The sequence below is a fragment of the Oreochromis aureus genome, linkage group 3 (genome assembly GCF_013358895.1).
Source record: "Oreochromis aureus strain Israel breed Guangdong linkage group 3, ZZ_aureus, whole genome shotgun sequence".
In the NCBI taxonomy this organism is placed as follows: domain Eukaryota; kingdom Metazoa; phylum Chordata; class Actinopteri; order Cichliformes; family Cichlidae; genus Oreochromis; species Oreochromis aureus.
The window spans coordinates 36,901,333-36,917,392 of record NC_052944.1 but is presented as its reverse complement, the minus strand read 5'-3'; the positions used below and the strand labels follow the sequence as shown (position 1 = coordinate 36,917,392).

Sequence of the window (16,060 nt, the reverse complement as noted above, 5' to 3'; positions counted from 1 at the left end):
ACAACCCAAAACACTGAGAGAAAGACACGGGCTTCACAAAGAAACCAAAAGGACTGAACAGGAATAGGAAGAGAACTAGCTCAGAAACAATAAACAATTGAAACAAATTAGTGGTCTGCAGGGAAGAAAACAGGCAAGTTTAAAACACTCAGGAAGTGATCTTTTAAAATGAAACTGTACACAAAACTACAAGCTCAGACTTCCTCAGCTCATTAGGTTCAAGTGATGTTCAAAAAAAAGATAGTTGTCTTTGTGACTGAACCGTTGCTTTCTCTGTAATTCAGTCTAATACTTTTCTTTTTTTTAATGTTTTCTCAAATTTATCTCTATATACACCTGAAATTCAGATAACTCACATTTCTACAGCAACTTACATTTAAAAGATTTATAAGTTATGTCACCATTTCTCAAGCAAGGCGAAATTATTTAGGTTACAGCTCTATGAGTGGAGAAGAGTAAAAAAAAGTCTCATTATTATCCCACAAAAGCATCAATATTTCCTCTAAGTCAGAACTAAACTTGATGAGACTTGGAGTCAAGTATCCTCAAACCTCTAAAAAAGAGAATCTAGATGGAAACACTGTATCACATTTCAATGGTGCTTGCTGAATGTTGTTTGAGGAAAGGAGCTCAAGTGACAGGCTTTTCTTTCTTTCACTCATCTAAACTTTAGGGAAGCAACACTTTCACTTTCAGACTTTCCTCACCAACCTTCCTGTGAGCCTTGAGATGCGACAGCAACGCCGTGCCTTCACCTCCTTACCTCAGACATGGAAGAAGACACCAGAATCATCTCCTGATTTCTGCCTTTCCTACTTGGCTTTTATAATTAAGTCATCTCCCTCGGCTCATCCTCCTTCCTCCTTAAATCCATGCTGCTGCGCTCCAAATCTTCCTCCTTCCCTCACACCCCTTTCCCTTTGTGGCCTGTTGAGGTTCCTCTTCATCCTCCTGGCCTCCCTGTGCTTACTGCCCTGTCCAACCCAGGCAGCTTGGTTTCGGGTTGGAGTGGTGGGGCCCTGGGGATGTGACCCTCTCTTTGCCAAGGCCCTTCCCAGTGTGGCAGCACAGCTCGCCGTCAATCGCATCAACAAGGATGCCTCACTGTCCTATGCTGTAACATTTGAGTATGCAGTGCTGCAGGTACACAACTGACCGAAGCTCCACACATGATTCACTACTAGCATTATATTTGCTGATATACATGAACCAAATACATTAAGATTATGGGTTACTCAGCAAGGAAAGCTTTGTTACATAACCAAAGTTAGCTTATTTAGCTGGCAACATTAATCTAGAAATTAAGCCAAAAAAACAAAAAACAAAACAGGAACAAGCATTCAAAAGTACGTAGAGACAAAGAACACCTTATATTAAAGAAACTGCTCAACATTTAAACAGTATGCCACTATAATTTAACTTTGCATTTGCTATGCTGTTGAGTAGCTTAAACACTGGAAACAAAAGCTAGTCAAGATTTGTTCTTTCTGAACAAACCTATATCCTTGCAAATATAATTTAGCTGCACTACACTGCATGAAAGAAAATTGATGCATGGCTGTTTGAAGTTAATTTACCTTGTTTTCTTTCTGGCTGGTTTGTTTCAGTATTAATTTTTGGATTATTGGACATTTTTTTCAGGAGCCATGTGAGACATCCAGGGCACTGGAGGCATTTGTGGGTTTCCACACCAAAGCTTCAGGCTACATTGGGCCAGCCAACCCAGGCTATTGTGATGCTGCTTCAATGCTGAGCAAAGGCTGGAATAAAGTAAGCTGGAATGTGTCTACCACCAATATTTAACACATCAGGAAGAAAAACTAATCATATTTTGCTGTGATTTTGTCCTATTACAAAACCTTTTTCTTGTCTACTTTAACCTTCCAGGCACTGTTTCCTTGGGGATGTGTTGGCTATGAGTTGGATGATGTTCGGAGCCATCCGACTTTTGCTCGCTCGATGGCAAGACCTACCTGGGTCCTACTTAGTGTCATGAGCTACTTCAGGTGGGCTCACATTGGCATCATCTCTTCCTCTGAGGACATCTGGATGGAAACAGCAACCAAGGTTTGAAATCCTTTGTTTTCATATTTGGACTCCAAAAACAGCCACAGGTTTCTGAATGCTGCCTAGATACCTAGAAGAGTTACAACATCAAATGCCTGATCATAAAGCCAACACTATCAGTCTTTGAAGTTTTGTCTAGACCATGTTTCTTCATCATGTCCAGGTGGCTGACGCCTTGAGGAGCCATGGCATGCCAGTCAGACTGGTCACTTTTATGGAGAACACACCTCACGGCATCAGACGAGCTCTCACCAAGGTCCGCAAGATGAGTGAAATACGAGGTCGGTATTCATTTATATTCCTTTAAGTCTCAACTCACTTGCGCTCAGCTGGATATTTGATGGTCAAGTAGTCATTCCTGTTATCATCTTCATTGACCCTGACCATCTGATGATGAAATTTATGTCACTTGCACCTAAGTAGACATTTGCAAACTTGTGGATTAGCAAAATATAAATGAGGGTTTATGCAATCGGGTTAGTAGGAAGTACCTTAAACCCAAATTTCTTATGCAACCCTTGTGGTTGCATAAAAACAGTTCTCAGCTTGCTTGTGCTATAACCTTAGTAAACATTTTCCTGATTATTTAAGGACTCAGTTGCTAGTGTCATATCAGACTGAGTACAATATGAAATTTTGTTAATTGAGCTCATTTTGATTATAAACATGGACTATGAAGGAAATGCATATTGGCTAACAATTTGTCAATCGGTAGAAAAACGTTTACTTTTTTTCACATAAAGACAATGTCAGTCAATGATGAAACATGTCAGATCTTGATGTTCAGTCTCATTTCTCGTCCCAGTTGTGATCCTCTGCATGCACTCAGTTCTGATTGGTGGCACAGCCCAGAGGCTTCTACTGGAGACGGCCTACGATATGCAGATGATCGATGGCTCTCTAGTGTTTCTTCCTTATGACACACTGCTCTACAGTCTGCCCTACCATAATGTGACCTACCCAGCTCTGAAGAGAAACAACAAACTGCTGAGGGCCTATGATGCCGTGCTGACCGTCACCATCGACTCACCCCGGGTGTCGTTCTACGAGGCTTATAGAGAGGCCATGGAAAGAGGAGAGGTGGCGAGTACGTTGAAACCCCAGCAGGTGATGCACGGAAAGAGATTTTAATACATTAAGCATTGTCTTTCTATTGAAGACATTGCCATAAGCAAAGCAGCTGAAGTTGACATCTCTGTGTGTGCTGTAGGTATCGCCTCTGTTTGGTACCATCTACAACTCTGTCATCTTCATGGCTCATGCAGTGCATCGGGTTCGGGAGTCCAGGGAGTGGATGTCTGGAGGAAATTTGGCACAACAGAGCCGAAACTTGGCCTTCCAGGTAATGAAACACAGCACTGGGTCTACTTTTTTTATGCCTAACTCCTTGCTGCTGTTGTATGCTTTCCATCTATTTCGGTTTCTGAAGCTGGTTTAGTGTACAATATAACTCTAAAAAGTTAGTTTTCTCACTAGGTAATATAATGCATTTCTGTATTTAATTATTTAATAAAATAGAATAGCCTATATGATAAGATGAGAAAGATCTATACAAAGGATAAACGGATGTAGCCTTTTTTTTTTTGCAGGGCTTCAGCCACCCAATTAAAACTAATGGGTCTGGAGCAGCTCTGCTGGAATACCTCATACTGGACACAGATGGAATATCTTGGGAGCTGAAGCCAACACACAGGTATTTAAGAGCTGAGATTGCATGTTTAGTATTTTATTGTGTCTGACCAGGAAATGAAGAAAGGAAGGCAAGTCAAGAGAAATGCTGTACAAGTGCAGATACCATTCAAAATTAACAACTGATCTAACTGACTAATGGCAGGATTGACATGGAGATCGGTATGGTCCGCTTCTTGGGTAAAGACATCCATTTCCCTCGAGGTTATGGACCCAAGAAAGACGCCTCATGCTGGTTTACTCCAGGAGTCATCTGCTCAGGAGGTGAGGATGTAGCAACTTTGACTTCATCCATTGGGTTACTGCTGTGAAGCTAGAAAAGGCACCAACACCACAAATACAATACATTCAAGAGTGTGTTTCAATGACTTAAATGACTAGTCTATTATAACCCAACACTTTCCTAAAAAGGCATAATTTTAAGCCATTATAAAATAATGAAATAACAATAAAACGATTGAGTTACACAAAAAAATCCCAACCCTTAAAATAGTTATTGAGGAAATTAGCTAAAAGAAAGAAAAACCTGTATTTTTCTGCAGTAAGGTTGGACATTTTAACATAGGAGTCTATGGGGCTTGACTCATGAAGGCAGCCCCTTGTGGCCATTTAAGGAACTGCTGTAAGTTGCTGCTTAGCAAGGACCAAGCACACGTCTATACACAGTATGTCACATTGATCTCTGTGCTCTTGATGTTTCAGTGTACATTTGAGATATTTAAGAATGATAAATGACACTTCAAACAAATATATAATTATATGTGCAGTTCCAAGAAAGTGTTTGTCTTTTGTTTCAAAAATTTCATTACAAGTATTTGTACCATTGGAAGTGTCATACCTAGTTCACAATTTAATTTAAACCAACAATTAAAATTAAAGCTTTGACAATTTAAGCTAGTAAATGTTTGCATTTTATTACAGATTTTTTTTAAGATAAAATTTGTTTTTCAACTTCTTCTCTGTTCCAGGAGTGGATTTGTTCTCAACCATAAGCGTGCTCCTTGGGGTGATTGCTGCCTTTATTGTTGCTGTGCCACTAATTTACTGCATCAGGTACAAAGATGTCTTAAAACATCATGTTGGGCCTAAGAGGTCTGGAATATTAGTATAAATTAAAATCTTTCCAGGTAAAAACTTTAGAACTTATCATCATGTAGCTGTTTTTCTGATATCTTTGTGCCTCAAGCGTTAACTTTCATCAGCCTCCCTTATTTCCATTGATCAGGCGACGGATAAATCAGATCCGGCTGGTCAGAGGTCCCAACAAGATTTTACTTACACTGGCCGATGTCACATTCATAAACCCATCACTTAGCAACAAGGTTAGCCTCCGTCTACTTAGAATTCTGAATTCTTAATTTAACATGTTCCTGTATTTATCCAAACTGATAATATTATGTGATGTAAAGTTGAAACCGACTGAAAGTAGACAAATTTTCTTCCCTGTAGAAGCTGAGTCTGGATGACAGTAGGACTAGCGGCATGAAGAGCATGTCTGAACGCAGTCTTGCCTCAACGATTTCCACCCAATCGCCAGCCACCTACGAAAACTCCAACGTTGTAATTTTTGAGGCAAGGCCATCCATTTATGAGCTACAGTGCAATAGTTTCGAAACTGTACAGATATAAAACAGTTACAGATTGCTCCATGTAACTCATGCAGCAATGGTCCAGCATAGATGTGCAAAAAATACTAAAATTAAAAGGATTTATATGGCTTAAAAGCCTAAAAAGATGTCTAAGTATTTGCGCTGTTTGGTGTTTTTCTCCACTAGGGGGACTGGGCGTGGCTGAAGAGGCTTCCTTATGGGACGTTTAGCAGCATCAATCCCAAAACGAGTGATGTGTTTGAACTGGTACGCGATATTGTTACATGACAAAGTAGATATTTTTCAGTTTAACTACTTTCTTCATAAAGTCAACATCTGACAACCTCCCATGTATCCTTAATGACTTGTTTTGAAAAAACCTTAGTTTACATGATTAAAGTTGTGGTTTGGCATCCAAATAGTTATAGAATAGTTTCTTGGTTTCCAGCTTCAGGGATTTCTCTTAGTAGGCTTTAAAGAGTAAAGAGTTAAAGAATGTCATACATAAAATCTAATTTTGTTACCAAGAACCAGAAAAAAATGTCAGTGCACTTACTGCCACCATGAACATGTGTATGAGGTTCTCAGCTGATGACATGGTGTTTTGTTGCAGAGACAGATTCAGTTATACCTTCTTCTTGTTGTAATTCTTGGTCTTGTAAGCCCAAAAAGGTGAAAATCAAGATGTTTCTGTCTGCAGATGAAGGACATGCGTCATGAGAACGTCAACCCTTTTCTTGGCTTTTTTCATGACTGTGGCGTATTCGCCATTGTGACTGAGTTCTGCTCCAGAGGCAGCCTCGAGGACCTGCTCCTAAATGAAGATGTCAAGCTCGACTGGATGTTCAAGTCATCTCTGTTGCTGGATCTAATTAAGGTGAATTGCAGATTAGGAGCAGATAGCAGGAACATTTTTTTTTTGGTATTTTTTTAGACAAGGAACATATCGCTGTGTGCAGTCAGGATTAATCAAAGAGTTTTAAAATGTTATACTTTTAAGGGTATGAAGTATCTCCATCACCGTGGAGTGTCTCACACTCGTCTAAAGTCTCGCAACTGTGTGGTGGATGGACGTTTTGTCCTGAAGGTTACAGATTATGGCTACAATGAAGTCCTAGAGGCTCAGAGGTTCCCCTATGTTGAGCCACATGCAGATGGTGAGACAAACTATGCATTAGGAACCGTTACTTGAACAAAGCACTATCAACCTGTTTTAAAAATAATGCTCTCATCTTTGTGCAAGAGTTACTTTGGACTGCTCCAGAGATCCTGAGGAGTGGCCAGGCAGGACTACACGGGACTTTACCCGGTGATGTGTACAGCTTCGCCATCATCATGCAGGAGGTGGTGGTGAGAGGGCCTCCATTCTGCATGTTGGACCTGTCTGATAAAGGCAAGAGAATAGCTTCATACTAATAAACCTCCCAAATCTAATAGAAATGCATAAGTCCAGACTCAGAGAACATAATTTAGACAGCTTCAATTCTTGACAAGATTAGATTCTTCTATGAAAAGAGTCCTCCAATTTAAAGGCTCCAGCAGGCAGAAATCTAGAGTGAACTTGTGTCTACACATAACATGCAACTTAGCAAAGAACCAATTTTAAATTGCATCTTTGGGTGCTTGGGTACTAGCAGCTTAGTTTGTTCCCATTTCTTTGGTTGAATGTACAAAAAATTCAAAAGACATGAGGTCAGGAGAGAGGAACACATTGTGTTTACAGTCATCTATAAGACACAGTAGGGGCTCTTTGTTGCTGCACTTCAGCCAGTGGTTTTGGAGATCTTGTCAAAATTGATGGAATTATGAATGCAGAAAAGTACATTCAGATTTCGACCACAATGCAATACTATCTGGAAAATGGCAACAGTTTTATTTTCCAGCATGATAATGATCCCAAACACACTGCCAGAGCAGTAAAATGATACCTGGATAGAACACACACAGTGGAGCACTATAAGTCATGGATTTGCCTCATTAGGGCCTGGACCTCAACATTGTCGAAGCATTTTGGGATCATCTAAAGGCAGCCAACATCCAAAAGAAGAGCTTTGAATGTCCTTCAAGAAATCTGGAAAACTATTCCTGAAGACTACTTAAAGAAATTACAAGAAAGCTGCCTAAGAAAGTTAAGGCTATGTTGAAGAACAAAGGTGGTCATACCAAATACTGACCTTTAGGCTGGTTAGAACTGTACAAGCTCTGTTTCTTTCTTATATACTGTATTTCTGTATTTCTATGTATGTTTGCAGATGTTTCAGTAAATCACTGCACATATGTTCTTAGCCAAATGGGGGAGGTGTAAAGTTGATAAAAATAGTTTCCTTCCGGATCAATTGACTTACCAGTACTGGCATCTTCATTTAACTGCTGGTGTTTCTCTGTGTTTTAGAAATAATAGAGAAGCTGTGTAAGCCTCCTCCTCTGTGCCGTCCAGTGGTCAGTCCGGACTATGCTCCAATGGAGTGTATCCAGCTGATGAAACAGTGCTGGAACGAACAGCCAGACAAGCGGCCGGCCTTTGATGAAATCTTTGACCAGGTAGGACTATTACAAAATATACATTTTTATTTTGAGAAAATATGTTTGAAACAATATTTCTTGGAGAACTCTGGTGGGTTTTGAGGATGTTGATGTTCTCCTTTCAGTTCAAAAACATCAACAAGGGGAAGAAAACCAACATCATTGACTCTATGCTGAGGATGCTGGAGCAGTACTCGTCTAACCTGGAGGAGCTAATCAGAGAGCGGACAGAGGAGCTGGAGATAGAAAAACAGAAGACAGAGAAGCTTTTGACACAGATGCTGCCTCCGTAAGTAATTATTTTAAATGGTATAAAGATGAGGCTAATGCTGTTACCTTTACACATTATTTGATACCTGGCACTTTCCTCCTGTTTACCTGGCCACAACCACACTTATTTTCACTTTTTTTTTTCCAGGTCTGTGGCAGAGGCTTTGAAGGTGGGCGGGACAGTTAAACCAGAATATTTTGACCAGGTGTCACTGTATTTCAGTGACATCGTTGGCTTCACCACCATCTCAGCTAATAGCGAACCCATTGAAGTGGTCGATCTCCTCAACGACCTCTACACGCTCTTTGACGCCATCATAGGAAACCATGATGTCTACAAGGTAATAATCTTCTATGTAGTTGTACTGTGCCTTCAGGTATTAAATCCCATCACATGACATTGATGCTTATTCATTTCTGATCTCCTCCAGGTGGAGACAATAGGCGATGCTTACATGGTAGCGTCAGGTGTTCCAGTTCCTAACGGCATCCGACATGCTACAGAAATAGCCAACATGGCTCTTGACATTCTGAGTGCTGTGGGGACCTTTAAAATGAGACACATGCCCGATGTTCCAGTGAGGATACGAATAGGACTTCACACAGGTATTAAAGCATTAGTGCAATATCTGAAGGAGGGGTTTTTAGTTGTACAGTTGTCAGTGTAGAGTAATTTGAAGTAATATACATTTCATGGTTATTTAAAATGTAAGCATATATGAAGTGTCAATGATTTTATTGGCACAAAATTCGATAAACTACCAGAAACCTAAAGCCACTGACTTTTAACCATTTAGAATATGGATACAGCTACTTTGCTGTCACACAAGTTTCCCTCTGTAGCCTCAATTTGAACCTCTTGGCTGTTGCCAACTTATCAACAAGGTAGACATGCCGGTATGTAAAAGAGGACCCTCCTTTATTATTTTTTTTAGTCCAAACTGATCCATAAGTTAGAAAATTATATGATTTTCAGTGAGACTTCAAATTGAAGTCATAAACTCATCACAAAACAATTTACTTACCCACTCACTGGCAAGTTTATTAGGTTAAATATCTAATCAGCCAATCATGTGGCAGCAACTCAATGCACAAGTAGACATTGTCGAGATGACCTGCTGTGTACGTATGTGTTGTAGGTCCGTGCGTAGCGGGTGTTGTGGGTCTCACCATGCCTCGCTACTGTCTGTTTGGAGACACAGTGACCACTGCCTCTCGTATGGAGTCCAGCGGGATGCGTAAGTTGCTAATCTATAAACGGAAAAATCAGTAGATGGATGAAATAGCCAGACAGGAATGTGGACTTTGGTTGTGAAGTCACCTTTCTTCACCTGGAAATGTATCTGTTAAACATTAATCTGTTACAGCTTACAGGATCCATGTTCATCAGAGTACTGTGAAGGTCCTCCATGAACTAAATCTTGGCTACAAGTTGGAGTTGAGAGGAAGGACAGAAGTCCGGGTACAGCCCTTAAACACAAAATATGGGTTTCACCATTATGATCAGATGAAGTGGAAAGGGAAGCCTCTTATAGTTTCTTTCTATATCTTTCTCAGGGGAAAGGAATAGAGGAGACCTACTGGCTCGTAGGGAGAGATGGATTTACCAAACCCCTGCCTGTTCCTCCAGAACTCAAGTCTGGGTAGGGATAAGTGACTTTTCTCCTTCTTTTGTGTTACTCTGCCTTTTCCTTTTTACCCTCAACTTTTTGCACTTGACGGTGTCTAACTTTCTGAGTCCTGCACTGGTCCATCCACTAAAAACAATTCTCATGCTTGTTTTAGTGTAAAAACAACCACATCATGCCATTGCTCAAATTTGAAATCATGCAGCCATTTAAATGCCCCATGACTGCTTTAAAAATAAAAGATAAAACCCACCTTATAGGCAGTTTTTGTCAGGCCTACGATGCTCTTTCAATTTTTCTCTGTGTTTAGTGGTAACTCGAACAAAATTCTCTCACAGATAGAAATTTTAGTGACCGTTAAATTATGTACAGATGGTTATTGTTGAATGTGACAAATGAAACAAACACAAATGGGGAACGTAACATTGCATTTGGGACGATGAAATAAACACAATATATAGGAAAATCCAAATAATTCAGGTTTATAATAACTTGCAGTTATTCATTGCTGTGTGTGTGATGACGTTTGTGTAAAGCTTTTTTAAGACTGGTCCAATTGTTAGGGAGCAAATAGTTTACATGAAGACATATACAGACATGCACCATGACCATAATAGTAAGAAGTGCAGGTCACACCCTGCCTGACCTTTTGAGCTACTGTTATTTTAGTTTAAAGACTAAAACGAGAATCAGTTCATTTGGAGGGAATTTTTCAAAATAACAGCTATTAGTTTGTTCTGAAAAGTTTACAGAAATATATCAGATTTTCAAAATAAATGACCTCAAGTAGTTATTAATGACAGCTAAAGCAAAAAATACCCAAAACAAAATAAAAAACAACAAAAAAACCCCTTGTCCATTTACATTATAAATAATTCCACAGACTTATCAAAAGTATGAACCTGAAATTTATTTTTAAACCTGCTTTCTTTAAAAATGGACAGCAAAGAATAAAATATTTTGGCTTCCCTAACCTACATGTGTTTGCAGATGTCTTCCACCTTACACAAATTATGACAAACTTTGCACCCACTCCACCAAGATTGTTTTCTCTAACCATCTCCGAGTATCATCATGGGATAATTCATAATTTCGAAAGCAGTCTGCAACAATTTAATGTCTCTAATGCAGAAGAACAGAAATTACTTTTGGTACCCTGGGATGTTTTATCTGATTTCTGATAATTCACTGGAGAAAACTTCAAAACATGTATTTTAAAGGGTCATATCATCATGTGGGATCAGTCAAAACATGTTTAAGCTCATGAACTGTCTCATTGTTAGCAGCTCCAAGTTTGATTCCAGGCCCATCTTCTATTTGTGATTCCTTCCTCAGCTTTCTTAAAACTCCAGTTTGAATGTGAGAACCTGAACCATCCAAGCAAAGCAAAATAAACTCTTTAAAAAGGAAAAACTGAGAACAGTGTTTAGATTCTGGTTGGAAAAGCAGGGAGGGGAACTGAGTTGCTCCAAACATACTTTTAAATGTCATTTCTCATCAAATTTGAAAAGTCAAACATAATTACTAATGTTTTCTCTCCATGGTGTTTGGTTAGGTTTAGATGCAAAAACTGGATAAAAGGTTGAGTTAAAAGGAGAAAAGACTGACTGCAGGTATCCATCAGAATTAATATTGCAACTGTGTTACTGCTACTAACAAAACCACAACTTATAACTTACAATACATTTAGGTCAATTCAGACATTTGAAAAAATAATGCTTGCTTTTTGGAGTACGTAGTTTTGTAGAAGTTGTCACATTTACATCTGTTTGTTGGTAATGGCTTGGTGTGCCTTGTTCACTTAAACTGTACACTGAGCACAAGATTTAAGCCTTTATTATGATACAGACAGGCTCCTTTGCTAACATTACAGGATAAAGCTGTGGGCCTAAGCAGTGGCTATTACTATAAATCCACCTGTCAGCTAATCTGTTCTTTGGAGAGAAAGTCGAGCCATTGCAGGACTACACTGTGTGCGTGTGTGTGTGCTGTCATCACGCTGTTCACTTCATCTCAACAGGCAAATGGCCCATGGGCTGCAGATGGCCGAGATAGCCCAGTACAAGAAACGGAAAGCCGAGAAACAACAACAGGAACAACTTGCAAAGAAGAAAAACTGAGGTAATGTTATGCATTATAAAAAAATGTATAACATTACTGGCTTGGTTGGCAACGTTACTCATCATTGGGCAAACATATGTTGGGGAATGAACTGTCTCAGTGCGGTTTGTTTGCATTTTATTGCGTCTTCAATGTGACACCTTCAAAGTCACACAAGAAATCTTAGCCACAGCATGAAGCAGCTCGTCATATAAATGGGAATCTGGTACAATAGCTCTTTGAGCTTTTTCAAAATAAAGGCCTGAGCCAACACGTATATTCCCCAACCAGCTGTTGAGCGGTTGCTGGAGCTTGCTTACTGGTCCTAAAGATGGTGCTCTGCCAAAACCCTCCTTTAAATTGCTTTGGTCACTACCAGATTGCCATGGTTACCCATAGTTGGGTTGGCAACCCATAGTTGCATGGAACTCATCAACTTGTAACTGCAAACACTTTTTAACAAACCACCAAACAGTAATGAAACTTTAAAAGATAAGTTATGCCTTAGCACTGAAACCAGCATATTTCAAAAGGAGAAACTTATGGTCCCAGTTTCCAGTTTGTCAAGCCTTGACTGGGGCCTAATTAATTATGTCAATCATTATTACTTGAGAATTATTGATCATACAAAAAGCCTGCAGACATGAAAAAGCGGTTAGGAAATCTAATGTTTGAATACATTTCTTCTGTTCATTCATTTTACCGTTACACTGTTACTCATATCTGATGTGAAGTTTCTTGCAGCTTAAACTAAACGAAAGATTTCCTGTGGGATTTTGAAGTCAGTCAAGAGACAACTAAATGCAAACAAAAACGGCAATATCTAAAGACAGTTCAAGGGAGAGATGTGGGGATTTTGTCCATTAAATAGAAAGTCCTCTTTTTTTATCATTGACAAAACTCAGTTCTTCTACTTTACAAGTTTTTTAAATGAAAATGTCACATGTGGACCATTCGCCACATCACTGTTGTCACTCGAAATGTTTGAGCTAATCATAAACTTAATTTTTTAAAATTTCATCTGTTTAAGGTTCTTACCCCATCAGAGGGAAATATTCCCAAAGCAAGCTTTTCGTTTAATGTGGTGATGTACCGACACCAACTGACCTGGGCTGAAATGTGAAATCTGATATGTCATGGTGCTTCTTCATACATGTCTGCAATACAGATGCTTTATTTTCATTAGTGCACCTCTAAATTGACTATGTTCTGAGGAAACACCACGAATGTCTTTATATTTGTTGTATTTATGACCTTGTCTGTATAGATGTTATTTCCAATGTTTACTTCCTTTTTTTCTTTTCTTAATTGTACAGTCATGTGAAAAAGAAGGCTTTCACAGGAGTCTATGCAGTTGTGTGAAATCTATGTTTTACTTGTGGTCACTGTCCTGTTACATTACCCATATAGGGCCAAACTTTATCTGTCAGACAGATTTGCTGACACCTCTGAAATACCTTGGTATACAGAGGAGCTCATGGTCAACTCAATGATTGCAAGCTGTCCAGGTCCTGTGGCTGCAAAACAAGCCCCAAATCATCACCCCTCCACCACCGTGCTTGACAATTGGTATAAGCTTGTTTGTGCTGAAGTGCTGAGTTTGGTTTTCTCCAAACATGGCCCTGTACATTATGGCCAAATATCTCCTCATTTGGTCTCATCTGTTCAAAGGACATTGTTCCAGAAGTCTTGTGGTTTACTCAGACGCGACTTTGGAAACTTAAGCTATTCTTTTTAGAGAAAAGGTATCTTCTGGCAACCCTTCCAAACAAGCCATACATTTTGAGTCTTTTGCTAATTGTGCTGTCATGAATTTTAACTTTTAACTAACTGAGGCCTGTAGAGTCTGAGATGTAGCTCTTGGATTTTTCGCAGTTTCTTTGAACATTGAACATGATCTGACCTTGAGGTGAATTAGCTGGGGCGTCCACTCCTGGGAAGACTATGGCATTGTGTTAACAAGCACCTGAATACTCCAGACCACCAAGCTACCAAAACTTACGCTCTCTGATACTTCCTATTGGAAACAGTGTACTTAGTTTTTCGCAGGATTTCAGAGAGTCCTGTAAAAACTTTCTGTTTCGCATGATTGTACTTGTTGTAAATTCCTGTGTTTCAAACCTTCCAAAATGAACTAAAGCCATCAAGAGACTGTGAAGAAACAGTTACTATAACTTCATGCTCAAAGTTTATACTGTGTTGAAGATACATAGATACAGGTTGAACTGGGGTTGGCCTATACTTTCATGTATTACCAGTTTGTAATTCTAGAATGCAAACTAAGGAGCACATTGCTTTTTAAAATGGCAGCATAACAAAGCCTCAATAAGGAAACAGATGTAGCTAGTTAAAGTTAAAGAAACAGCAGTACACACCCAAAAACATCTAAACACATAACAGTAATTAGATTTTGCAGATGGTAATTGCATAAAGTGCCTTTAAAAGTATTGTTCAACATCCTGTTAAAAGGTCAGATTAATACTACTTATATCTGTACAGCAAAACAGCACTTTAGCTAACTAATATCTGGTTAGCTAAAGTGAGCTAAACAACTTGCTAGGCTATGCAGAAGTTAAAAGATATGCAAATTTAGCCTAACTTTTGAAAAGTCATCTATTTGGCTGTTTTAATTAATAAAACAGTTTTTGTTCTGGTTCCAGACCTAAAGCTAAGCTATGCTAATCACTACCTGACTATAGCTCTTCCAGACTTTCATGGATACGAGTGTTAGTGATTTTATCGTCTAACTCATAGCAAGAAACTAAAGAAGCCTATTCCCCAAAATGTTTCATTTTTTCTTTAAAGATTCTTTTATATCTGTTTTGTAATAATTTACTCATAGCTGAAGTTAATTCCAACATTAAAAGAAGTAATCTTTTCCCATCTTGTGTTAATTTTCTGTTCATCTTTCCTTCTTCTTCCCCCTTTGATTGCTTCTCCTCTTCCTCTCAGCACCAGCATTTGCATTCCGAGGAAGCAGTCGAAGGACATGAAGCTAATGTTTCACAAGGCAGTGAAAAAAATATCGCACGTCCGTGTTGTGACGCAGCTCTACATGCACGAAGACGACGACAACGTCATGATGACGCATCACTGAATAACCTGTGACTTTGCCTCGACTGGACACCGGACAGTACTATCTCCAGACTCCGCGCTATTCCAGTGGGGAAGACCAGTAGAGAAAATGGATACGAGTACCATCTTGAACCTCCAGGGACATAAAACATGAAACTTTTCATGTCCTCACTAAAATCTGATGGTGATTTTCCACAGAGGGCAGTTGACAGGAGGAGGATGTGGCTAGTGAAAGTGTAATTTCAGATTGTGTTTAAGTCTGTGTGCATTAGCGGCTTGAGCCGAGGAGATGTAGTCCAGTATGGAGCTATGAATAGAGGCCAGCAAGTCTAGACTCAGCAAAGCAGGGATCTGCAGAAGCTGTCTGTCAGCAGCTGAGGAGCACAGCTAATCCAAACATCCCATTCCTTTCCTCCTCCTTCAGTTGGTTTCTGTCTGAAGGAGGAAGAGGTGAGGAGAACCCTGCATTTGTATTTGAAACACCCAGAAATAAATACTTTTTTTTTTTTTTTTTGCCAAAATCATATAAAGGTAGTTAAAGGTTAAATCTTAAAAACACTTTGCTTTGTTTTACTGCTAATATAAAACCCAAAGATATTAAAGTTACATTGTAAAAAACTAGGAAACACTTGGATTGGGATTTTTTTTAAATTACTAATGTAATCTTATGTTACAAAGGAAACACTCCTCAAATTAAAAGTCTGGATAAGGAGCAATGGTGATTCTATAGTGTGTTAGTGCCCCTCACAGGAAGCCCCTCCAACCAATGTTTATCACCATTAGCTTATAAATAATAATAATAACCTACAAAAAAGTTCAGAGGCAGCTTTTATCACTTAACTACAAAAAGATATTTCCCATGTTAGCTGATTTTACCCTCCAAATCACCCCATTACTGGTGTCTTAAATAATGTTAGGTGAAACTTTACAAATGCTTATTGCAGTACCAATGCCCACCTCCAACATCTGGTTTTCCTCCAGTTACTAGAGTACAAAAAAAAAAAAAAAAAAAAGATTATTGGCTCTCATAAACAGTAATTTCTAATATGGACAATATGCTTGGTAGAAACTGAATGTAAACCACTGAACCAACGTCATTTGACCAGATTCTTTTAAATT

The 16,060-nt window shown here is 39.1% G+C and overlaps 1 protein-coding gene across 1 annotated transcript; it reads left to right on the top strand.

Annotated features, from left to right (window-relative positions):
* Positions 1–729: 729 nt before the first annotated feature.
* gc2 (guanylyl cyclase 2) lies at positions 730–14,936 on the top strand. Its single transcript, XM_039600441.1, has 24 exons — positions 730–1,143; positions 1,642–1,770; positions 1,888–2,067; positions 2,231–2,348; positions 2,873–3,174; positions 3,278–3,409; positions 3,657–3,760; positions 3,902–4,020; positions 4,725–4,809; positions 4,982–5,078; positions 5,206–5,328; positions 5,532–5,612; positions 6,046–6,222; positions 6,346–6,502; positions 6,589–6,738; positions 7,738–7,886; positions 7,994–8,157; positions 8,287–8,479; positions 8,570–8,744; positions 9,278–9,376; positions 9,506–9,600; positions 9,696–9,781; positions 11,787–11,887; positions 14,819–14,936. Exons 1-23 carry the CDS (start codon positions 730–732, stop codon positions 11,884–11,886), a joined length of 3,429 nt encoding a protein of 1,142 aa, XP_039456375.1. The 3' UTR covers position 11,887; positions 14,819–14,936.
* Positions 14,937–16,060: the final 1,124 nt, after the last annotated feature.

Excerpts from the sequence above, each read along its gene's own strand:
- gc2 (XM_039600441.1), top strand. The coding sequence starts at position 730 with ATGCGACAGCAACGCCGTGCCTTCACCTCCTTACCTCAGACATGGAAG. Across the intron at positions 1,771-1,887 it reads TGAGCAAAGGCTGGAATAAA|GCACTGTTTCCTTGGGGATG; the intron begins GTAAGCTGGAAT and ends TTAACCTTCCAG. Across the intron at positions 8,480-8,569 it reads GAAACCATGATGTCTACAAG|GTGGAGACAATAGGCGATGC; the intron begins GTAATAATCTTC and ends GATCTCCTCCAG.